This window comes from Miscanthus floridulus, chromosome 5, assembly GCF_019320115.1.
Source record: "Miscanthus floridulus cultivar M001 chromosome 5, ASM1932011v1, whole genome shotgun sequence".
Classification (NCBI taxonomy): Eukaryota; Viridiplantae; Streptophyta; class Magnoliopsida; order Poales; family Poaceae; genus Miscanthus; species Miscanthus floridulus.
In genome coordinates, this window is record NC_089584.1 from 10,246,440 (window position 1) to 10,270,093 (window position 23,654).

General features: G+C 45.0%; 2 protein-coding genes and 2 pseudogenes across 3 annotated transcripts; 3 read left to right on the plus strand and 1 right to left on the minus strand.

Moving 5' to 3' along the window:
- The first annotated feature begins 4,213 nt into the window (after window positions 1-4,213).
- Window positions 4,214-7,952, plus strand: LOC136451490 (FRIGIDA-like protein 4a). Its single transcript, XM_066452193.1, has 3 exons — window positions 4,214-5,545; window positions 6,459-6,634; window positions 7,319-7,952. Exons 1-3 carry the CDS (start codon window positions 4,297-4,299, stop codon window positions 7,763-7,765), a joined length of 1,872 nt encoding a protein of 623 aa, XP_066308290.1. The 5' UTR covers window positions 4,214-4,296; the 3' UTR covers window positions 7,766-7,952.
- A 1,709-nt stretch (window positions 7,953-9,661) lies between these two features.
- Window positions 9,662-16,472, plus strand: LOC136451492 (DDT domain-containing protein DDR4-like). 2 transcript variants are annotated; one of them, XM_066452194.1, is made up of 10 exons: window positions 9,662-9,920; window positions 10,031-10,141; window positions 10,649-10,735; window positions 10,820-10,857; window positions 10,933-11,014; window positions 11,155-11,261; window positions 15,067-15,229; window positions 15,309-15,398; window positions 15,581-15,692; window positions 16,100-16,472. In XM_066452194.1, the coding sequence occupies exons 1-10, from the start codon at window positions 9,768-9,770 to the stop codon at window positions 16,144-16,146; spliced, it is 990 nt and encodes a 329-aa protein (XP_066308291.1). In that variant the 5' UTR covers window positions 9,662-9,767; the 3' UTR covers window positions 16,147-16,472. The 2 variants fall into 2 exon arrangements, with proteins under 2 accessions (XP_066308291.1, XP_066308292.1); XM_066452195.1 differs by lacking the exon at window positions 10,031-10,141.
- On the minus strand, window positions 11,718-13,477 carry LOC136451491 (uncharacterized; annotated as a pseudogene).
- Window positions 16,473-19,657: 3,185 nt separating the features above from the next.
- Window positions 19,658-23,349, plus strand: LOC136451493 (FRIGIDA-like protein 4a; annotated as a pseudogene).
- Window positions 23,350-23,654: the final 305 nt, after the last annotated feature.

Below are 23,654 nucleotides of genomic sequence, written 5' to 3' on the forward strand. Positions count from 1 at the left end.
TAGTCCTAATCTATTGAAACTAGGTCATAGTCAAAATTAGTCTTAGCCTATTAAAATAGGGTCTAGTAGTTGGTGTTAACCTTAGTTAATTTGAGCTAAATTTTAACTCTAGCAGATAACTATCTCTAAGAGCAAGTATAATAGCAGGCTGTAAGCTGACTAAATGCTGAGGTGGAGGAGAGAGGGGATGAGAGAGAGGAGAAGTGGGCTGTAAGTTTACAGCCGGCTTGGACACAAGAACCAAGAAAGTCTGTGAGAGAGACAAGTGGGCCATGTATTAACTGTAAATAGCTAGCTACTATATGAGTGGGTTGAGAAAAGGCTACAAGAAACCTTACAGCCAGTAAGCCGGCTGTATTATTAGCCTTGCTCTAACTGATCCAAGCACGCCTTCATTCCACTTCCACCGCATCTTAGGGTGCGTTTAGATCCAAAAAATTTTGGATTTTGGCTCACTGTAGCATTTCGTTTGTATTTGGTAATTAGTGTCTAATTATGGACTAATTAGGTTCAAAAGTTTCGTCTCGCGATTTCTCGACCAACTGTGTAATTAGTTTTTTTTTCGTCTACATTTAGTACTCCATGCATGTGCCGCAAGATTCGATGTGACAGTTACTATGCAAAATTTTTTGGCAACTAAACAGGGCCTTAGTCGTCCTCAGCCTTAATTATCAGCATCCTTTTCTGACCAAACAAAGTGACCCGCTGTGACTGCTAAATGGTGAGTGGTTTGGATGAGTTCTCGGTCATGCATGCAAACTGTAGGTTTTAGTTTATGTGCACTGATCTTCAGACCGTACGAGTGCAGATGCACGACAGTTTCGTCTTTGGGCGAAGGGCCTGAAAACCAGGAGACATGTTGCCGTTCCGTTTTCTCTCTGTTATTGAAGAATGATGAGCATGTACGTAGTAGATCGATCGACTAAAAGATGCTCCGAATTGATGAACTTTTGAACTGCAATAAAAGTCATGTTTATGAAAGCAACAGTTGGCGAAATTAGCAGCTCGTCAAAGCTGTCAGGCGGAATCGATCGGTCCCGACGAGTGAGCTGCGCTGGGTTTTGTCATGCTCGGAACTCTGAAGTCGACAATACTCTTAATTTTTTTTATTGTTTTCCCTTTCCTTCAAAGACTGGAGTCAGAGGTACACAGCTCATGGAGGAGACCTGTCAACAGACTCAAACAGACACAACAGATGTGGCGGCAGCCAAGCCAGCTAGATCCTGTGCTTGCAGTGGGTGTCCGCTGACTCGGTGTGCAGTACTAGCAGACACTGCATTCTTGTTTAAATTCAGAGACTAAGCCCTTGTTTAGTTTCACCCTAAATTTCCAAAAAAGGCTACAGTACCTATCACATCGAATGTTTGCGATCCGTGCATGGAGCATTAAATATAGACGAAAAAAAACTAATTGCACAGTTTGGTAGGAAATTACGAGACGAACGTTTTGAGGCTAATTAGTCCATGATTGAACACTAATTGCCAAATAAAAACGAAAGTGCTACAGTAGCCCCAAATTCTAACTTTCTAAAACTAAACACGCGCTAAAGTTTAAGGATATCACATCGGGATGTGATATACGAGTGTTCAGATAGTAATAATAAAACAAATTACAGAAGTCTTCAGTAATCCGCGAGATGAATTTATTAAACCTAATTAATCCATCATTAGTACATGTTACTGTAGCACCACGTTGCCAAACCATGAACTAATTAGGCTTAAAAAAATCACCTAGCAAATTAGTCACAATCTGTATAATTGGTTATTTTTTAGTCTATATTTAATACTCCATGCATGTGTCCAAACATCTGATATGACAGAAAAAAAACTTTAAAGAGAGAAACTAAACAAGGCCTCAGTTATGTACGTCAGCAAATAGTGTCTCTAGCTCTCTGCCCGGTGTCTACTGCTGCAAGCGCAACAGTGGTCATGGTGCTTGCTCCGTTTTATCGAGGCAGCTAGACATGGCCGCAAGGGAGATCCAAACTTGTACAAATTAAAAGCGAGGCTGCAAGTCTCATCAAAGTGCATGCGCTGACTATTTCAAATGCGTGAAAACTGATAATATGGTCCTCTTTGCTTCTCTTATAAACTGTATTTTTCAGCTTATTTTTTTAACCGAAACAGTGCTTTTCTCTCCCAACAAATCAGGTCGAACAATGTTTCGGCTTGTTTTTTCAGCAAAGCGAACGAGACCTATGTATCCTGCTTATGATGATTATAAAAGATTGGACGAAATGAAGTGGCCATCCCCTACTGTACGTGAATTTGCACTCTACTTTTCATGAATTATAATATATTGAACTGCTTGAGTAGTACTTTTCAACGAAAGAACAATATTTTTCTCTCACAACAAATCAGTGAAGTATCAGCATCAGCCAAATTTCAGCGAAGCGAACAAGGTATTTTTCATTGGTTGAACTTATGGTAATAGATGGTTGTGCAAATTCATGTACAGTAGGGGATGTCCATCCCCTACTCTACTTTACATGAACTACAGTGAACTACGACCAACACCCCACACTCCCACGTCCCCGCACTCTACTTTTCATTGGTTAGACTTATGGTAATAGATGGTTGTGCCTGTGCATAAAACTCATGCAAAGTCTAGAATAGAGCAGTTGCCTTTATTGAGAAAGATAACATGTACAGATCACTTGCATTTTCCGGTTAGAACTAGAGGATCTATCTTATCTTTTTTAGAATCATAGTTGGACGGTTAATTTGGACAGCGCCAGAATTTTTATTTTCCAAATTGTTGGAGGATTTTATAGTGACAGCATTTGTCTTTTCAAATTGTGTCGGTGCCTAGAAGAGACATCACCAATAATTGGACCCTTTGCATTGTCACTACATGTGGTTCAGGTGACATTGGTGGATTCCTGGTACTGATTGTCCCCCACTCACTTGCCTTACTCTTAGCCGTTTCACCACTATTGGTGCGTGTACAGGAACTCCATGTCTACAAGGACGGTGACATTGGATCACTACTTCTCTTCCCCTCAACCTCCCCATTTCCCTAAGCTAAAGATTGATCTATTTTGTCATGGTTAGATCGGCCCTTTCCCTTGGCTGAATGAATAGATCCCTAACAAAATTTGCACCGTATATATCCTTAGTTGTGGTGGCACGATGGTCTAGAATCTAGATGTAGCCAAGGATGTGGAAGTGTGGGGTATTGGATGTTGTTCCTAGGCTTTTGACATATGACAGAGGCCATGTTTGGGATGTTTTGTGCTATAGGCGGTTCTAGCAACCAGATGCTCCGTGGATGGGATCGGAGTAGCTACGAGTTGATGCCCTGGTGGTTGATGGGCTACATCAATGGAGGGCTACAATGGTGGAAAATGGAGGTTGAAGTTACGTACCAGTGGGCAGTTTGTTTTCTCTAACGTGGCTCTTGCACCATTAAGTATGGTGGTTGTTTCTAGTCTCTTCCTCTAGTGCTTGCATCCCAGGCGATTCTTTGCTCCTTGCCTAACTATTAGATCTATCCTCTCCTAGGTTCGCTTTAGATCAAAGAGAGCTAGATGGCTTGGTGCTCAGAAGTGACATCTACGGGCGGTGGTACCATGATGGCACTTGCTTGCAAATTCAAGTTGGACGAGGGGTCATTTGCAAAAAGCCCTTTTCACAATGATGACGTTGTGGGCTACACTCCCTTGTTTAGAGGCAATCGTCATGGCTACATTCCTTCTCACCACCACTCATGCCTAATGCATTGATCCCTTTGTGTGGAAACCGACTTATATAGATAGATAGATAAAAATAATCCCTCCATCTCTAAATAAATCAATTTCTAAAATCCATACCCGTGAAACTATCTCAAGATTGACTAAATTTACAGGAAGAGCAACAACATATAGGATGTAAAATGAGCTTATTATGAAAATATATTTTATGGTATATTTAATGATTCTAATTTAATGTCGTAAATCTTGATAGACTTTTTTCTAAAAAATCGGTTAAAGTTTAAAAAAATTAACTTTATATAACTTTAGAAATATATTTATTCAGGGACAGAGGAAGTAATACACAACACGCACAACACGTTGGGGAAACAAGTTTTTTTTTTTTTTTTTTTGAGAAAACTAGGGAAACAAGTATGTCCATCTTCCTGAGCTCATTAAATTTCCAAACCGACTTGGCCAGCTAAGCCCAATCCGGTTAACATAAGTTAGCCCATTGGAACCCTAGAGCAAAGCCCACTTCCATGTCCACGGCAACGAAACAAGTCCATCTAGACTGTTCCTCTTCTAATTTGGCCCCATCCTCCCTCCCCGCAGCCCTCACCGCCATGGCGACCCCCGAGGACTCCGCCGCCGCGGGCGAGGTCCGGCGCCTGCTCGCCCACCTCGACTCCCAGCAGCAGATCCTCGCTGACTGCCACGGCGCCTGGTCGCGCGCCCTCGCACACTTCTCCTCGCTCGAGGACCTCGCCTCCCGCTCCGCCGCACTCGATGAAGCCCTAGCTGCCGCCGACGCTTCCACCTCCGAGTCCCTCGCGGCGCTCGAGGCCCGCGAGTCCGCCGTCCCCGCGCGCCTCGCCGCGGCCTCCGCCGCGCTCTCCGCCGCCGTCGCTGAGGCCGAGACTGAATCCACGGGGCCACCGCCCACCGACATCAAGGGCGCGCTCCGGTGGATATGCCGCCGCATGGACGCTGCTGCGCTCTGGCGCTTCATGGCCGCACACCGCCGGGAGCTCGCCGTGGTCCGGAAGGAGGCCGGACCCGCTGTCGCCATGGCCGTCGACCCGCCCCGCCTTGTCCTCGACGTGGTAAGCGATTTCTTAGCCGCTGGCAGTGGCGGCGGCGAGGACCAATGCTGGGTGCTCGGCATGTTATTGCGCTCGTTGTTGGATTCCAATGGCCGGAAGCCTCCTGAGATAGGAGATACATTGGTTGAGAGGGCGTTTGCAGTAACCAAAGAGTGGCAAGAGCGCTTTGGGATCAATATGGACAAATTGTCTTCCGAGGACAAAGAGGTAGAGATGGCCGAAGCTGATGGGTTCGGGAATTCAGGAGCAACAGAGAAGAAAGAAGGAAAAGAAGAGGAGGAGGAGGTGGTGGAAGAAGAAGAAGAAGAGGAAGAGGAGGTGGAGGAGGAGGAAGAAGAGGACCCTGAGAAGACAGCCCTTGTGTCAGGGGACGAGGAGGACCTAGAGGAAGTAGAGGAGCCTGAGGCATTAGAGAAGGAAGGGAATGAGGTGAAGGGAGAAGGGGCAGAGGGAAAGGTGTCTGAGGGGGGAGAAGGGCCAGAGGGAAAGGTGGCTGAGGAGAGAGAAGGGGCAGAGAAAATAGGACCTGAGGATGAGAAGAAGGGAGCAGCAGTGGGCGCCATGGAGGGGAATAAAGGAGAGGAAGGTAATAAGGTTGCACCAGAACAACCGGAGGCACAGATATTTGTGCAGATGGTAGCGGCATTTGGATTGAAGGACAAGTTCGATGAGGAGTTCTTGAGAAGGCTATTTGTTGCTAATGGACGGAAGAAGGAGCTTGCTAGGTTTGCGTGTGTGCTTGGATTTGAGGAAAGCCTAGGAGTAGGAGGTGATGATCTATTAACCTTGTTTATTAAGTATGCTATAAGTTATATTTATTATCTGATTCAGGATCAGATTGTTGTTCTTTGAATTGTGATTGTATGGTATTTGCAGAACTATTGCTGTTAGATTGTTAGAACAAAATTGCATACTGTTATTCTAGCTATTTCTTAAGTTTACTTAACAAATCGATAATCTTTGTTTAAGAATGGGACATACGTGTTCATAATCTTGTGTCAGGTTTAGGATGTCCATCTGAACACCTCATTGAGATAATCCTTTTGTCAGCCTATTCAATGTCTCTGTATGCTTGCTTTGGTGTTTTGATTTCTGGATCTAAATAACCATGTGAAATATGCTGAAATTTGCTTGGTGATAATGTTACCATTGGTGCTGAAACAGCACCCATATTTTGAGTATTTGGAGCATTTTAAAAATGTAAACTGCTGAAATTACCATGGGATTTCATTGAACTGAGGCCATCATGATTTTGATTTTCAAAGTGGCCTTAGTATGCAGAACATGGTTTGAGTTCGCCATTGTTCAGTTAACACTGAAGTTGGCAGACATTCAACTGTGTCTGTGCTTTTAATAATTTGTCTTTGGAGAGTGCATCTTGATTTACTGAAGCTAATATAGTTTGAAGTTTAAGATAATCTATTCTAATCTTAGTTTTTTTATTCAACAGTATGTTCTTCCTGAGTCTGTTAACCAGACTAAGGTAGTGCATACTTTAAATTGAAGGATTTTCCTTCTTTTAGGTGAGAAGTGAACCAGGCTTTCCTTAAAATCTATGTTGAATTTTGTCATATCTGACACTTTCATTTAGTATTTTGTTCAATTCAACTGTACTCTAATAATAAACATTTTTGAATGAGAAACAAGAGTTGACAAAAGCTACTTGGTGCTAATCTTTTCAGGTATTGTTGAGGAACTAATAAAGTCAGGCAATGTTATAGAGGCTATATTTGTTGCCCATGAGGCTGATTTGTTTGAGAGATTTCCACCTGTACCTCTCCTCAAATCCTATCTGCGGAATTCCACAGATAAGGCTCAGGCGGTGTTGAAAAGTGGAAGACATTCCAGTTCTGCACTTGTAAGTATTTCTCTTCTGCCCTTGTTCCAATCACTCTGTTATTGATTGCTTAATAAATCATGCAATATGAGCAGAGCCCTTTTTTCTTCCCAGATACCTGTGAGGAGTCTTGTATAATCTTGTATTTAGTCTATTTATTTATTTCTGAACGCAAAGGGTTCAGCCGGCTAGGCAAACTCCCAAACTAACCTACTTAAAGCCAGTTACAACCGACTACAAAGCACGAATAAATTCCACAGTCCAGAAATACTGGTTACAAGCCAACGGCTAACAACACACACAGCTTGAAAAAAAAAAGCATCCCAGGGAAAGACTCTCAGTTGCCCATCATCTTCATCAGGTTGTAATCCTCAACATTTCCTTCTTGTCCTCCTTATGCCGATGAAATGAGAAAATTAATTTCAGCGCTAAAACCTTCATTATGACAGTACTTGTAGTTCCTTTTTAATGGACCTAGACATTGTTAAACCCCATGTGCACCACCCTGATATTCTCTTCTTGGATTTGTTCATCGTCTTCTTTGAATGGATTTTCACCAAATCTTCTCCCCTTTGTAGCTGATAGTATCTCATATGCAGTTATACTAGTCATTTGGACTACTTTGCTCTTGGGTTCTGAAGAATGCCTGTCTGTATTATCTGTTATTGTAATTAATTGCTAATGCTGGATTCAATTTTTTTCCAGAAAGAGGCAAACAACCTGGAGGGCAATGCGTACAGGTCCATCATAAGGTGTGTCGAGTCCTGCCAGCTACAATCAGTGTTTCCTATAGAGGTCATAAAGAAGAAGTTAGCGAAGTTGGAGAAAGAGAAGTCTGAGAAGAAGAAAGCAGCTGGCTCGAGCAGATTCCAGAACAAGCGATCCCGAGGCGCAGCTGGACCCTATCCCTTCCCTGCTGCCAAGGCTGCTAGGGGCTCAAACTTTGGTCCGCGTTTCCAGAACCCAATCTCACGATCCTTAAACTATGCAGCTCATGCTGGATATATAAACCCAGCAGCTGCATCATCATACTACGTGCCTGGGAGCGTGTCAGGGCAACGAGGTGGTGTGCCATTCGGCGGACCTGGAGCTACATATGGTGGCTCCCCTAACTTTGCAGCTGGTGGTGGGCAGCAATCATTCCGTCGTTAGGTCAAGGGCTGTTGTTGTAACTGAATGCTCCTTGTTTTCTGGCTAATAGGATCAGGTGTACCTTCTGCTATTCAAGCATACTTATTCAGTTCTTGATTTTCGATGGATGCTGGATATTGAAGGTCGTGTAGTATACATTCTATGGTACTGTGTTTCCTTTGATAAATTTGAGCTGTGTCTTCCATAATTTTGTGGTGACGGCTTATGTGGATTTATTACCATTTCTCTCTTCTGATATAGTATACTCTTACCAATAGCAAAAGGAGTTCACACGACCAACGCAAAATGAATAACTAAGCACAGACATTGTTAATAAAAAAAACTACCCAGATGCTTAGAAGATTCCCATGACTATTTTCTACAGGATTTTTTTTCTTGAACATGTAACAGAGCTGCGTGTCATTTCATTAATAAGTAGAAAACAATCCAATTACGTGCTAAATCCACAGCTTGGTTAGTGGCTTTGTTACACTTGTGCCCTTGTACATAACTATAGGGGGGGGGGGGGGGGGGGGGGGGGGGGGGGGGGCGGTGAATTAGGACGCTCAAAATTAAGCGTGCTCAATTAAGCCTCCATTTACCTATGTAGATCTGCACTAAGATTCAGCTATTGTGTTCCACACATCGCAAAATGAGTACTGCAACATAGAGCCAGTTCTATAATTATAATTTATCATGCCATTTTAGAAAAAGGTAAAGGCACATAAGAATTGAAAGGAAGTGCAGTAGCATAAATGTTGTAAGGAAATGAGCATAAGGTAACCTGATATTTGTAGCAAATCACCACCCTTTTCTCAATCTTCGTCCTGTTCTGTAGCACTACTTCAACGAACAGGACGCTTGTCGTAAAAGTCTCCGTCAAATCGGATGACCCACTTGTCATAAAGACAAGTCTCAGCACTAGCTTTTTTTTTTCTCTCGATCACTTGACATTGTCTTTAGTTCAGAGCTTAGCCACAAGAGATAGCATATTTTATATGATATATTGGTGTTTTTCTATCCTATATGAACATTACTCCCTCCATCCCAAATTATAAGTCATTCCAGAAATTTTGGGGAGTCAAAACATCTCAAGTTTTGCCAAAATTATAAAAGAGAATTCCAAAGATTTATGACATCAAATAGTTATAGTACGAAAATATAATTAATAAAGAATCTAATGGTAGTTAGTTGACATCATAAATGTTACTAAATCCGTTCCAAATTATAGTTCGTTTGACTTTTTTTGACCTCAAGTTTGACCACTCGTCTTATTAAAAAAATTATGCAAAATGTCACTTCTTTTGTTGCGGCTTGCTTTATTAACAAAAGTTCTTCAAGAATGATTTAAATTTGACAATGTTGGCATACTTTTTTTTTGAATAAGACGAGTGGTCAAATTTGAGGTTAAAAAAGTCAAACAAACTATAATTTGGAACGGATGGAGTATTATAATTTGGAACGGAGGGAGTATTATCTTATCACATAAGTTTGGTCAAACTTGAGATGCTTTGACTCTCTAAGATTTTTGGAATGACTTATAATTTGAGATTGAGGGAGTAAATGCTAAAACTACCGGCCACGAACCGTTTATGCATTATTTATGGCAAAACACTAATCAACTAGAATAAATGGATAATTAAATGGAAACAGTGTGCCACTATGTAGCGTTTAGATGGCATTGAAACGAACCAAACGATTTTGTTGATTAGATATTTAGATGTGATTATGTGAAACCTAAACCCCCTATCAAGTACCCATAAACTTTCTATTGTGTTGCATCATTCATACACGATTAACGTTGGGCCTGGATGTTAGCACGCCCAGCCGCGGTCAAGCCCATGACAGGACCTCCGCGCACGAGTGATGAAAACCGTTTCCACCGCCGACACCGGAGCCCCCCAGTGCCTTCTCGCTCGCCCCCGCCCGCCGCTCAAGCATTCCCTTCCCCTAAACCAACTCCCGCCCACCTCACGCCCACAAAAATTTCTCCCTTTCCCGCCCACCGCTCTCTCTCTCCCCAATGGCCTCGCCGGCGAAGCGCGCCAAGGCCTCGTCACCGACCAAGCCCCCGAGCGCGCCGGCTCCCGAAGAGGCCGCCGTCGCCTCCTCTGAGGACCCCGTCGTCCTCCTCCGCCGTCGCTGGGAACTCGCCTCCGTGCTAAACTTCCTCAGGGTGAGCCTAGGGTTTCTTCTTCCTCTCTCGATCCGCGGATCGCATGAGCCGGTTCGGCTTTTTTCAGCCGGCGCTGGGTGTGATTCCGGTTCTGGTTGCTTGGGTCTCAGGTGTTTGAGCCGGTGATCGAGGCGGACTTGCGGCTCTCCGCGGATGAGATCGAAATGGCCCTCGCGTCCAACAACCGCGACCTAGCTCGCATCCACATTGCCCTTTTGAAGGTGGTTTGTCTGAAGGGATAGTATCTGATTATCTGATGATTTAATTAAAACAACAAAAACACATGTTTTGTTAACTGTTTATATAAATGTGTAGCCACCTTTCTTTTGGTCCAATCTTCTTTTCAGTGTATTGCAAGTTTCTTGTTCATCTTTCTGAAGTTATTATGTTAGCATGGTGAAGGTCTTCTGCGAACTGTAGTGTCTACCTATCTGTCATTCTGTGTCACACAACTTAGCTGTGCACACCAAACATGCACACATAGTCAACATTTGTGTATCATATGTGGGGCATCTTGCCTTGTTTGCATATTAGTTACCAAATTTTTGCATCTTTTACTCCATGCTTTACTCTAGTTCTGCATATGAAAGGATGAAATTTTGTCACTTGACATTTTTAGCACAATTTGTCTTGTTTCTGACTCAATTAACATCCACTTAGTTTTATCTTGGACCATGTCATATTCGTTTGATATGTTGTTCGCTCACCTTTGCTACCAAATATGCCAGGGAATACCTCCAGTTAACAAACATCTACATGATGAGGATGGATGGATTATAGTAACTGCCAAAAAGCTAACAGATTGGTGGTCGTGGGTATGTTGTTAGATAGGTCTTTTTCCATGACATAATTATAATAGAGTTTGCCTTGCCCAAATCTTGATATTATTTTTGTTTCAGGTTTCCGAAGGAGCAAACCCATTCAGAAGTAATCCAGGGTATGTGTTGGTGCACCAATGCATTTTGTCTAATGTTTTGATGATTTTATGGCTGCAACCTATTTGTGTTTGCAGGAAGGAAGTCGAGACGTATAAGCAGCAAGATCCAATCAAGCGGTTGTTGATACTAAAAGGGCTTTGTGAAGTCCGATCTGAGGTATGCTGGTTGTGAAAAAATGCTTCATTTTTTGTCAAATTTCAGTAAGCTAAGAATTTTGCTCAGTCTTGCTAGTTTAATAAATAAAAAATCTAGTATTTTACTGCACATTAACCTGACTGAAATTATCTATCATGCAGCAAAATGATGCGGTGTGGTATGTTAATGATGAAATGAAGAAAGGAACGCATATTTCCAACTTTCGGAAAGATAAACTAGGCAGTGGCAGTAGTGGTACTATATACTGGTAAGTCATTTTCTGTTCATTATCATTGCCCAATTCTTGATCTATCATCTCCAGTCAATGAAGTACTGATATTCAGAATTTAAATTGCTCCGCATCAATAGGTTTCAAAACAGTAAGAGAGAATGTGATGTAATGAAACAATGGCATATCTTTCTGCAAGTGAAATAGATTGATATGATGACTTGGGAAATTTTGAACAGAAAGTTCAGAATGGAATTTGATGCTATCTGCAGTATTCTGGACAACTAGAATATGCTGAAAGTGTTGTATAATTTTGATAGGACTAGATGCCCTACCGGTGTTACTGCGTAGGTTATAGGAGTGGAAGAGAGGAGGACGTGGTCTGTACTCTCGATGCCGGCAAGGGGCCATGGCTGCGAGAGCGCGGCGGCTGCTGCTGCAGCCCTAGAATTCCCGCGGTGCTACAGTAACGGCGGCACTGTTCACGCGAGACACAGCAGGAGACGGCTAGGGTTAGGAAATCCCGGCTCCCTTCAGGAAGCCGGAAACAATTCTTGTTTCTGCTTGATTATAACTGATACATGGTTCTCTTTTTATAGAGATGACTGACTTGACCCCTAAGAAAATATCCTAACCGAATCAATCTAACATATCTCTTTCCTAACAAACCAAACAAATCTAATCTTTACGCGCTACAGTACCGCGTGGCCCCTGGGCCGGCTCCACTTGCCATAACATGGGCCTACACCTTGTATAATGGGTGCCGGTCATAACATCTCTCCCCGCCTGTGCAAACAGCTCGTCCTCGAGCGGGAAGGCAGGGTAGAGGGTGCGGAACTCATCGACGAGGGACTGTGCCGTGCGGTGGGAGCCCTGTGGGCTCGTCGAAGACTGCGCTCTGCTGTTGCAGCAACAAGTCCATCAGCGGCTGCTGGGCGTCGGCGGAGAGTGCAGCGAGGTGCTGCTGTGGAGCCGCCGCGTCGAGGCTGCGCACGCCCTACCAAAGGACGCGTCTGCCCTCACGCCAGAAGGACAGCGTCATGGCCTCGAAATCCCACAAGATGGGACCCAAGGTCCATAGGTAGTCGACGCCGAGGATGAAGTCGAAACAGTTCAAGTCCAATCTGACGCACGTGATGGAAAAGGACTCCGAGCCGATGCGGATGGGCACGTGGCGAGCAATGCCCTCGCAAGGGAGCCGGTCGCTGTCGGCCACGGTGACACGGAGCTGCTCACCGCCCGTCGGGGCGAGCCGTAGGCGGCGCATCATCGCGCCATGGAGGAAGTTGTGCGTGGAGCCAGGTGTCGAGTAGCGCCAACAGCCGCTGCCCTTTAACCATCACCGGGAGTAGCATCGTATTGTCCATGCGCATCCCTGCAAGTGCGTGTAGAGAGACCATGAAAGCATTAGCGGCCACAGGCGCCTGGGCGTCCGGAGCCGCGGGGTTGGCCACGTCATCCATCGCCGCGGCATCCCCCAGCCCGTCATCGATGTAGTCGTCCGATTCGAGGTAGAAGAGTCGTGGGCACACGTGGCCGCGGACGTAGGGCTCATCACAGTTGAAGCAAAGCCCTTGTCGACGCCGCTCCAGTTGCTCGTCCGGCGTGAGGCGGCGGAACTGGCGCACCGGGGGCGCCCCGTTCGCCGTTGCTGGTCCGCCCCCTAGGGGCATAGGGGCTCCAGCTAGAGGAGCACCCGCGCCTGGCACGCACGGGGGAAAGCCAGGCCGCTGAGGAGGTCGGGCGCCCTGCTGCAGAGGCGCTGGAGGCATGGCCGCCGCGCGACGCTCGAATGCCCGGGCCAAATACATGGCGGTCTGAAGGTCGGGTGGATCCCGCATCTCGACGTCGACCTTGATGTGCTTGGGGAGGCCACCCACGAACAGTTCCGCCTTCTGGCGAGGATTGAGGTCACGAGCATGGCAGAGCACGGCATTATAGCGGTCCGAATACTCCTGGACCGATGACTAGAAGGGTAGCCGGGCGAACTCGGCCAACCGCGTGCCGTGCGTTGGGGGGCCAAAACGGAGCTGGCACAGGTCGCGGAAGCGTTCCCAGGTCGGCATGCCTTCATCTTGTTCCAGCGCATAGTACCATGTTTGAGCAGCGCCACGAAGGTGGTACGAAGCTAGCCATGTGCGATCCGAAGCCAATGTTCGCTGGCCTCGGAAAAACTGCTCGCAGTGGTTGAGCCAATTGAGCGGATCAACGGCGCCGTCGAACGTCGGGAACTCCAGCTTGTAAAATTTGGGAGGGGCATGGGCGTCGTTGGGAGCAGCGGCAGACGAGTCCTCTGCGTATAGGGCGCCGCCGGAGTACCCGCCTACACCGTAGACGAGGGTACCATCCGTCCCTCCATAGCCGATGCCGCTAGTTGGGGGCGGCTGGCGCGCCTCGGAGGACGCCGCGACCGTGGCTGCCGACGGTGTAGGGGTCGTGGCCATCGTGTAGATGGGCGGAGTCGTCGAGCCCATCGCCCACGACGGGATGGGAGACGGCGAGGCCGGCCACCGCAGCAAGTGGAGGGGCACCCCCGTCCCACTGGTCTGGGGCATGCCGTAGGGGAAGATCGCTTGCAGCTGCGACGGCTGCGGAGGTGGTGGTGGTGCCGGCTGTTGTGGAGGGGGAGGTGGTGGGATGAGGGTGGCCAGGGTCGCCTACATGCCCGCCATGCCGCGGGCAATCGCAGCCACGTCGGTGGCCAAAGATTCCAACGTCAGGGGCGCTCCCGAGGATGCGGACGACAACCCCGACGCGGCCTGACGGCGCTGGTGCTGATGGCAGGGATAGGGAGGCGGAGGTGGACGGCCGCTGCGTGGATGTGGATGGAGGACCTGACATCTCTGATACCAGGCTGATAGGACTAGATGCCCTACCGGTGTTACTGCGTAGGTTATAGGGGTGGAAGAGAGGAGGACGTGGTCTGTACTCTCGACGCCGGCGAGGGGCCGTGGTGGCGAGAGCGCGGCGGCTGCTGCTGCAGCCCTAGAATTCCCGTGGTGCTACAGTAGCGGCGGCACTGTTCATGCGAGACACAGTAGGAGGCGGCTAGGTTTAGTAAATCCCGGCTCCCTTCAGGAAGCCGGAAACAATTCTTGTTTCTGCTTGATTATAATTGATACAGGGTTCTCTTTTTATAGAGATGACTGACTTGACCCTTAAGAAAATATCCTAACCAAATCAATCTAACATATCTTTTTCCTAACAAACCAAACAAATCTAATCTTTACGTGCTACAGTACCGCGTGCTACAGTGACACGTGGCCCTGGGCCGGCTCCACTTGCCATAACATGGGCCTACACCTTTTATAATGGGTACCGGTCATAACAAATTTATACTTAATGTTTATCCTGTTGTTCCTGTTTTGTATGCTTAGTTAACTTGGTCGATCTGATCCAGATGCTGAACCATAAGAAATGTTTTTCCTTTTCTGGGTAAATGAAAAGATAATCTAAATGAAGTTTTACAAGTTTTCTTGTCAAACTAACCACACTTGGTGCGCAACCAGTGATGCTGCGTTAGTGATTTTTTTTTTTAACCATTTGATCCTAGTTTCACAGCTCTTTTTCACCTTACATCTGCCTCCTGTGCATAGCTAGCATGGTGCTTCTCAATTGAGATCATGGCTGCTAACCAGAGTTTTCACATGTATACATTAAGAACTCTTCTATGGATGTACATGTGCTTCAAATGTGGTAGTCTTATCTGACAGTTTTAGACCTTGAGTCTTTCATTTTAAAGTTCCTATCCTTTCATTAACAATTTCCAGAGAAATAAGTCAATAACTGCTTGTTATCCTTTTTTTTTCTTGACCTTGTCATATGAAATCCTCCTGCTTGTTAGGTATGATGGTGATTCAACTATTGGCCATAGATTATACACAGAAGATGTAACTGTTGATTTTAAGCAGAATTGGAAGGGGAAGAGTGGCCGATTGACAAAACCAGTTACCAATATTTACTGGGAAACAGTTGCAACTAACCTTGACGAGTTTCTTGAAATATCAGTAAGGGCTTCTGCTTATTTATATATATTTGATGTGCTCTTATATTTTTACTACTGTATTTGACATAAGATGTTGACAGGAGAAGTTATCCAGAAAGGGTCATGCTGAATCTGCTATTGCCGAGCATCTTAAGACTGAAATTGTTCCAGCTGTGGAGAAGTTTCAAAAGGTAGACACCCACTGATACTTTTCCTAAGTTCCTATCTATTTCCACCTATGTTTTTTGTAATTAGTATTTAGTACGAGAGGTGTTAAAAACACATATGCTTATATAATATTCGAAATAGCTGCATTATCCTTCGCATGAAGTATTGTTTTCGTGCTGCTGATTTATCTGATTTGTCTCTACAGAAAAAAGAGAGGCTTTTAAAACGTCAGGAGAAGAAGGACAAAGTTTTAGCTTTTGCTAACACTTTCCAAACCCGTTCATTACGTGAACGTAGGCCTGTCAGCTACAATTTCTGTAAGGAGCTTCTTTATTGATCATTTCATCAACACAAAAGGCCATCAAACATTCAAACTTACTATGGTCACTTTTATCTGGCCAAGAATCGTTGGGGTGTGAACTGTCAGCTTGATGGTTATGCTGAATGTCATGTGGCAATTCCATCCCTCGTTTCTTCTGTCAGATCAGAATCCCATTGGCATTCTATAAATGCATCCAAATTAACGTGCTCCTACTATCTTTAACCATTAATTGTGAGTCTGTGATGTAGACAATTCTTACTGCAACACAGAATAACATATGTGGTATCTGTTGCATGTTGCTGCCAATATCTATTCTGATTGGGTTCAAAAAACGCTTGAATAAAATTGACATTTTTGTGACCAACTGTCTTTTTCTTAATCTTGGATATCTTTTGTGTGCAGTCGATTATGATCGTTCTATCGAGGAGGCGATAAGAACTGTACAGTAAGTTCGAGCCATTCCAGCACTCCCTAGTATTTTATCTATAGTATCAGCACCTGTTATCTTCTTATAGTAAAAGCATGACACATACTTTTGATGGATATTTGGGGATAAAATATATATAGAAAATTCTGGGAAGTGGGAATTGAGGTTGCCTTTTTAACATCAAAGAAATATCACATATGAACTATGGATTGCAATCTCAATAAGTTCATGTCTAAATGATCTTTTGAAATTCTATCAATTGTTCCTTTATTAGTTAACTACAGAGCATTCTTCTTGAAAAGACTTGTACTGTACCTTTTTTAGGAAAGAAAAAGAACAAGATTCACATGAGGCAGTGTAGAATAATAGAGAGATTAGGGGAAACACCACACACCCAACGTGGGGGGGGGGGGGGGGGGGGGGGTGACCTTCATATATATGGGCAATATGGCTGAGTGTACATGCAATACATGGCAGGTGCTAATCACACTAAATATAGACTTGCCTAATATACACTTGCCTAATGTACATATCTATCACTCGCCCTCAGTCGAAGCGTCAGGATTCCGGATGCAGAGACTGGACCGAAAATCCTCAAACAGCTGAATCGGCAAACCCTTTGTCATGATATCAGCGAACTGATACTTGGACGGCACATGGAGAACGCGAACCTCGCCGAGAGCCACCTTCTCACGGACGAAGTGGATGTCGATCTCAATGTGCTTGGTACGGCGGTGGTGGACCGGGTTGGCTGTCATATAGACAGCGCTGACGTTGTCACAGTAGACAACTGTGGCGACCTTCAAGGGAACGTGAAGTTCCTGAAGAAGTTGTCGAAGCCAACAACACTCTGCGACCACATGAGCCACAGCCCGGTACTCGGCCTCCGCACTGGACCGGGACACCGTGGTTTGCCGTTTGGACGACCAGGATACCAGGCTGTCGTCGAGGAAGACGCAGAAGCCTGATGTGGAGCGGCGGGAGTCTGGGCACCCTGCCCAGTCAGCGTCGGAGTATGCAATCAATTTGTATTTAATACTCCATGCATGTGTCCAAACATCTGATATGACAGAAAAAAAACTTTAAAGAGAGAAACTAAACAAGGCCTCAGTTATGTACGTCAGCAAATAGTGTCTCTAGCTCTCTGCCCGGTGTCTACTGCTGCAAGCGCAACAGTGGTCATGGTGCTTGCTCCGTTTTATCGAGGCAGCTAGACATGGCCGCAAGGGAGATCCAAACTTGTACAAATTAAAAGCGAGGCTGCAAGTCTCATCAAAGTGCATGCGCTGACTATTTCAAATGCGTGAAAACTGATAATATGGTCCTCTTTGCTTCTCTTATAAACTGTATTTTTCAGCTTATTTTTTTAACCGAAACAGTGCTTTTCTCTCCCAACAAATCAGGTCGAACAATGTTTCGGCTTGTTTTTTCAGCAAAGCGAACGAGACCTATGTATCCTGCTTATGATGATTATAAAAGATTGGACGAAATGAAGTGGCCATCCCCTACTGTACGTGAATTTGCACTCTACTTTCATGAATTATAATATATTGAACTGCTTGAGTAGTACTTTTCAACGAAAGAACAATATTTTTCTCTCACAACAAATCAGTGAAGTATCAGCATCAGCCAAATTTCAGCGAAGCGAACAAGGTATTTTTCATTGGTTGAACTTATGGTAATAGATGGTTGTGCAAATTCATGTACAGTAGAGGATGTCCATCCCCTACTCTACTTTACATGAACTACAGTGAACTACGACCAACACCCCACACTCCCACGTCCCCGCACTCTACTTTTCATTGGTTAGACTTATGGTAATAGATGGTTGTGCCTGTGCATAAAACTCATGCAAAGTCTAGAATAGAGCAGTTGCCTTTATTGAGAAAGATAACCTGTATAGATCACTTGCATTTTCCGGTTAGAACTAGAGGATCTATCTTATCTTTTTTAGAATCATAGTTGGACTGTTAATTTGGACAGCGCCAGAATTTTTATTTTCCAAATTGTTGGAGGATTTGGATAGTGACAGCATTTGTCTTTTCAAATTGTGTCGGTGCCTAGAAGAGACATCACCAATAATTGGACCCTTTGCATTGTCACTACATGTGGTTCAGGTGACATTGGTGGATTCCTAGGTACTGATTGTCCCCCACTCACTTGCCTTACTCTTAGCCGTTTCACCACTATTGGTGCGTGTACAGGAACTCCATGTCTACAAGGACGGATGACATTGGATCACTACTTCTCTTCCCCTCAACCTCCCCATTTCCCTAAGCTAAGATTGATCTATTTTGTCATGGTTAGATCGGCCCTTTCCCTTGGCTGAATGAAGTAGATCCCCTAACAAAATTTGCACCGTATATATCCTTAGGTGTGGTGGCACGATGGTCTAGAATCTAGATGTAGCCAAGGATGTGGAAGTGTGGGGTGTTGGATGTTGTTCCTAGGCTTTTGGCATATGACAGAGGCCATGTTTGGGATGTTTTGTGCTACTAGGCGGTTCTAGCAACCAGATGCTCCGTGGATGGATGGAGTAGCTACGAGTTGATGCCCTGGTGGTTGCTGGGCTACATCAATGGAGGGCTACAAGTGGTGGAAAATGGAGGTTGAAGTTACGTACCAGTGGCCAGTTTGTTTTCTCTAACGTGGCTCTTGCACCATTAAGTATGGTGGTTGTTTCTAGTCTCTTCCTCTAGTGCTTGCATCCCAGGCGATTCTTTGCTCCTTGCCTAACTACTAGATCTATCCTCTCCTAGGTTCGCTTTAGATCGAAGAGAGCTAGATGGCTTGGTGCTCAGAAGTGACATCTACGGGCGGTGGTACCATGGTGGCACCCTGCTTGCAAATTCAAGTTGGACGAGGGGTCATTTGGAAAAAGCCCTTTTCACAATGATGACGTTGTGGGCTACACTCCCTTGTTTAGAGGCAATCGTCATGGCTACATCCCTTCTCACCACCACTCATGCCTAATGCATTGATCCCTTTGTGTGGAAACCTAGCCGACTTATATAGATAGATAGATAAAAATAATCCCTCCATCTCTAAATAAATCAATTTCTAAAATCCATACCCGTGAAACTATCTCAAGATTGACTAAATTTACAGGAAGAGCAACAACATATAGGATGTAAAATGAGCTTATTATGAAAATATATTTTATGGTATATTTAATGATTCTAATTTAATGTCGTAAATCTTGATAGACTTTTTTCTAAAAAATCGGTTAAAGTTTAAAAAAATTAACTTTATATAACTTTAGAAATATATTTATTCAGGGACAGAGGAAGTAATACACAACACGCACAACACGTTGGGGAAACAAGTTTTTTTTTTTTTTTTTTTTGAGAAAACTAGGGAAACAAGTATGTCCATCTTCCTGAGCTCATTAAATTTCCAAACCGACTTGGCCAGCTAAGCCCAATCCGGTTAACATAAGTTAGCCCATTGGAACCCTAGAGCAAAGCCCACTTCCATGTCCACGGCAACGAAACAAGTCCATCTAGACTGTTCCTCTTCTAATTTGGCCCATCCTCCCTCCCCGCAGCCCTCACCGCCATGGCGACCCCCGAGGACTCCGCCGCCGCGGGCGAGGTCCGGCGCCTGCTCGCCCACCTCGACTCCCAGCAGCAGATCCTCGCTGACTGCCACGGCGCCTGGTCGCGCGCCCTCGCACACTTCTCCTCGCTCGAGGACCTCGCCTCCCGCTCCGCCGCACTCGATGAAGCCCTAGCCTGCCGCCGACGCTTCCACCTCCGAGTCCCTCGCGGCGCTCGAGGCCCGCGAGTCCGCCGTCCCCGCGCGCCTCGCCGCGGCCTCCGCCGCGCTCTCCGCCGCCGTCGCTGAGGCCGAGACTGAATCCACGGGGCCACCGCCCACCGACATCAAGGGCGCGCTCCGGTGGATATGCCGCCGCATGGACGCTGCTGCGCTCTGGCGCTTCATGGCCGCACACCGCCGGGAGCTCGCCGTGGTCCGGAAGGAGGCCGGCCCCGCTGTCGCCATGGCCGTCGACCCGCCCCGCCTTGTCCTCGACGTGGTAAGCGATTTCTTAGCCGCTGGCAGTGGCGGCGGCGAGGACCAATGCTGGGTGCTCGGCATGTTGTTGCGCTCGTTGTTGGATTCCAATGGCCGGAAGCCTCCTGAGATAGGAGATACATTGGTTGAGAGGGCGTTTGCAGTAACCAAAGAGTGGCAAGAGCGCTTTGGGATCAATATGGACAAATTGTCTTCCGAGGACAAAGAGGTAGAGATGGCCGAAGCTGATGGGTTCGGGAATTCAGGAGCAACAGAGAAGAAAGAAGGAAAAGAAGAGGAGGAGGAGGAGGAGGTGGTGGAAGAAGAAGAAGAAGAGGAAGAGGAGGTGGAGGAGGAGGAGGAAGAAGAGGACCCTGAGAAGACAGCCCTTGTGTCAGGGGACGAGGAGGACCCTAGAGGAAGTAGAGGAGCCTGAGGCATTAGAGAAGGAAGGGAATGAGGTGAAGGGAGAAGGGGCAGAGGGAAAGGTGTCTGAGGAGGGAGAAGGGGCCAGAGGGAAAGGTGTCTGAGGAGAGAGAAGGGGCAGAGAAAATAGGACCTGAGGATGAGAAGAAGGGAGCAGCAGTGGGCGCCATGGAGGGGAATAAAGGAGAGGAAGGTAATAAGGTTGCACCAGAACAACCGGAGGCACAGATATTTGTGCAGATGGTAGCGGCATTTGGATTGAAGGACAAGTTCGATGAGGAGTTCTTGAGAAGGCTATTTGTTGCTAATGGACGGAAGAAGGAGCTTGCTAGGTTTGCGTGTGTGCTTGGATTTGAGGAAAGCCTAGGAGTAGGAGGTGATGATCTATTAACCTTGTTTATTAAGTATGCTATAAGTTATATTTATTATCTGATTCAGGATCAGATTGTTGTTCTTTGAATTGTGATTGTATGGTATTTGCAGAACTATTGCTGTTAGATTGTTAGAACAAAATTGCATACTGTTATTCTAGCTATTTCTTAAGTTTACTTAACAAATCGATAATCTTTGTTTAAGAATGGGACATACGTGTTCATAATCTTGTGTCAGGTTTAGGATGTCCATCTGAACACCTCATTGAGATAATCCTTTTGTCAGCCTATTCAATGTCTCTGTATGCTTGCTTTGGTGTTTTGATTTCTGGATCTAAATAACCATGTGAAATATGCTGAAATTTGCTTGGTGATAATGTTACCATTGGTGCTGAAACAGCACCCATATTTTGAGTATTTGGAGCATTTTAAAAATGTAAACTGCTGAAATTACCATGGGATTTCATTGAACTGAGGCCATCATGATTTTGATTTTCAAAGTGGCCTTAGTATGCAGAACATGGTTTGAGTTCGCCATTGTTCAGTTAACACTGAAGTTGGCAGACATTCAACTGTGTCTGTGCTTTTAATAATTTGTCTTTGGAGAGTGCATCTTGATTTACTGAAGCTAATATAGTTTGAAGTTTAAGATAATCTATTCTAATCTTAGTTTTTTTATTCAACAGTATGTTCTTCCTGAGTCTGTTAACCAGACTAAGGTAGTGCATACTTTAAATTGAAGGATTTTCCTTCTTTTAGGTGAGAAGTGAACCAGGCTTTCCTTAAAATCTATGTTGAATTTTGTCATATCTGACACTTTCATTTAGTATTTTGTTCAATTCAACTGTACTCTAATAATAAACATTTTTGAATGAGAAACAAGAGTTGACAAAAGCTACTTGGTGCTAATCTTTTCAGGTATTGTTGAGGAACTAATAAAGTCAGGCAATGTTATAGAGGCTATATTTGTTGCCCATGAGGCTGATTTGTTTGAGAGATTTCCACCTGTACCTCTCCTCAAATCCTATCTGCGGAATTCCACAGATAAGGCTCAGGCGGTGTTGAAAAGTGGAAGACATTCCAGTTCTGCACTTGTAAGTATTTCTCTTCTGCCCTTGTTCCAATCACTCTGTTATTGATTGCTTAATAAATCATGCAATATGAGCAGAGCCCTTTTTTCTTCCCAGATACCTGTGAGGAGTCTTGTATAATCTTGTATTTAGTCTATTTATTTATTTCTGAACGCAAAGGGTTCAGCCGGCTAGGCAAACTCCCAAACTAACCTACTTAAAGCCAGTTACAACCGACTACAAAGCACGAATAAATTCCACAGTCCAGAAATACTGGTTACAAGCCAACGGCTAACAACACACACAGCTTGAAAAAAAAAAGCATCCCAGGGAAAGACTCTCAGTTGCCCATCATCTTCATCAGGTTGTAATCCTCAACATTTCCTTCTTGTCCTCCTTATGCCGATGAAATGAGAAAATTAATTTCAGCGCTAAAACCTTCATTATGACAGTACTTGTAGTTCCTTTTTAATGGACCTAGACATTGTTAAACCCCATGTGCACCACCCTGATATTCTCTTCTTGGATTTGTTCATCGTCTTCTTTGAATGGATTTTCACCAAATCTTCTCCCCTTTGTAGCTGATAGTATCTCATATGCAGTTATACTAGTCATTTGGACTACTTTGCTCTGGGTTCTGAAGAATGCCTGTCTGTATTATCTGTTATTGTAATTAATTGCTAATGCTGGATTCAATTTTTTTCCAGAAAGAGGCAAACAACCTGGAGGGCAATGCGTACAGGTCCATCATAAGGTGTGTCGAGTCCTGCCAGCTACAATCAGTGTTTCCTATAGAGGTCATAAAGAAGAAGTTAGCGAAGTTGGAGAAAGAGAAGTCTGAGAAGAAGAAAGCAGCTGGCTCGAGCAGATTCCAGAACAAGCGATCCCGAGGCGCAGCTGGACCCTATCCCTTCCCTGCTGCCAAGGCTGCTAGGGGCTCAAACTTTGGTCCGCGTTTCCAGAACCCAATCTCACGATCCTTAAACTATGCAGCTCATGCTGGATATATAAACCCAGCAGCTGCATCATCATACTACGTGCCTGGGAGCGTGTCAGGGCAACGAGGTGGTGTGCCATTCGGCGGACCTGGAGCTACATATGGTGGCTCCCCTAACTTTGCAGCTGGTGGTGGGCAGCAATCATTCCGTCGTTAGGTCAAGGGCTGTTGTTGTAACTGAATGCTCCTTGTTTTCTGGCTAATAGGATCAGGTGTACCTTCTGCTATTCAAGCATACTTATTCAGTTCTTGATTTTCGATGGATGCTGGATATTGAAGGTCGTGTAGTATACATTCTATGGTACTGTGTTTCCTTTGATAAATTTGAGCTGTGTCTTCCATAATTTTGTGGTGACGGCTTATGTGGATTTATTACCATTTCTCTCTTCTGATATAGTATACTCTTACCAATAGCAAAAGGAGTTCACACGACCAACGCAAAATGAATAACTAAGCACAGACATTGTTAATAAAAAAAACTACCCAGATGCTTAGAAGATTCCCATGACTATTTTCTACAGGATTTTTTTTCTTGAACATGTAACAGAGCTGCGTGTCATTTCATTAATAAGTAGAAAACAATCCAATTACGTGCTAAATCCACAGCTTGGTTAGTGGCTTTGTTACACTTGTGCCCTTGTACATAACT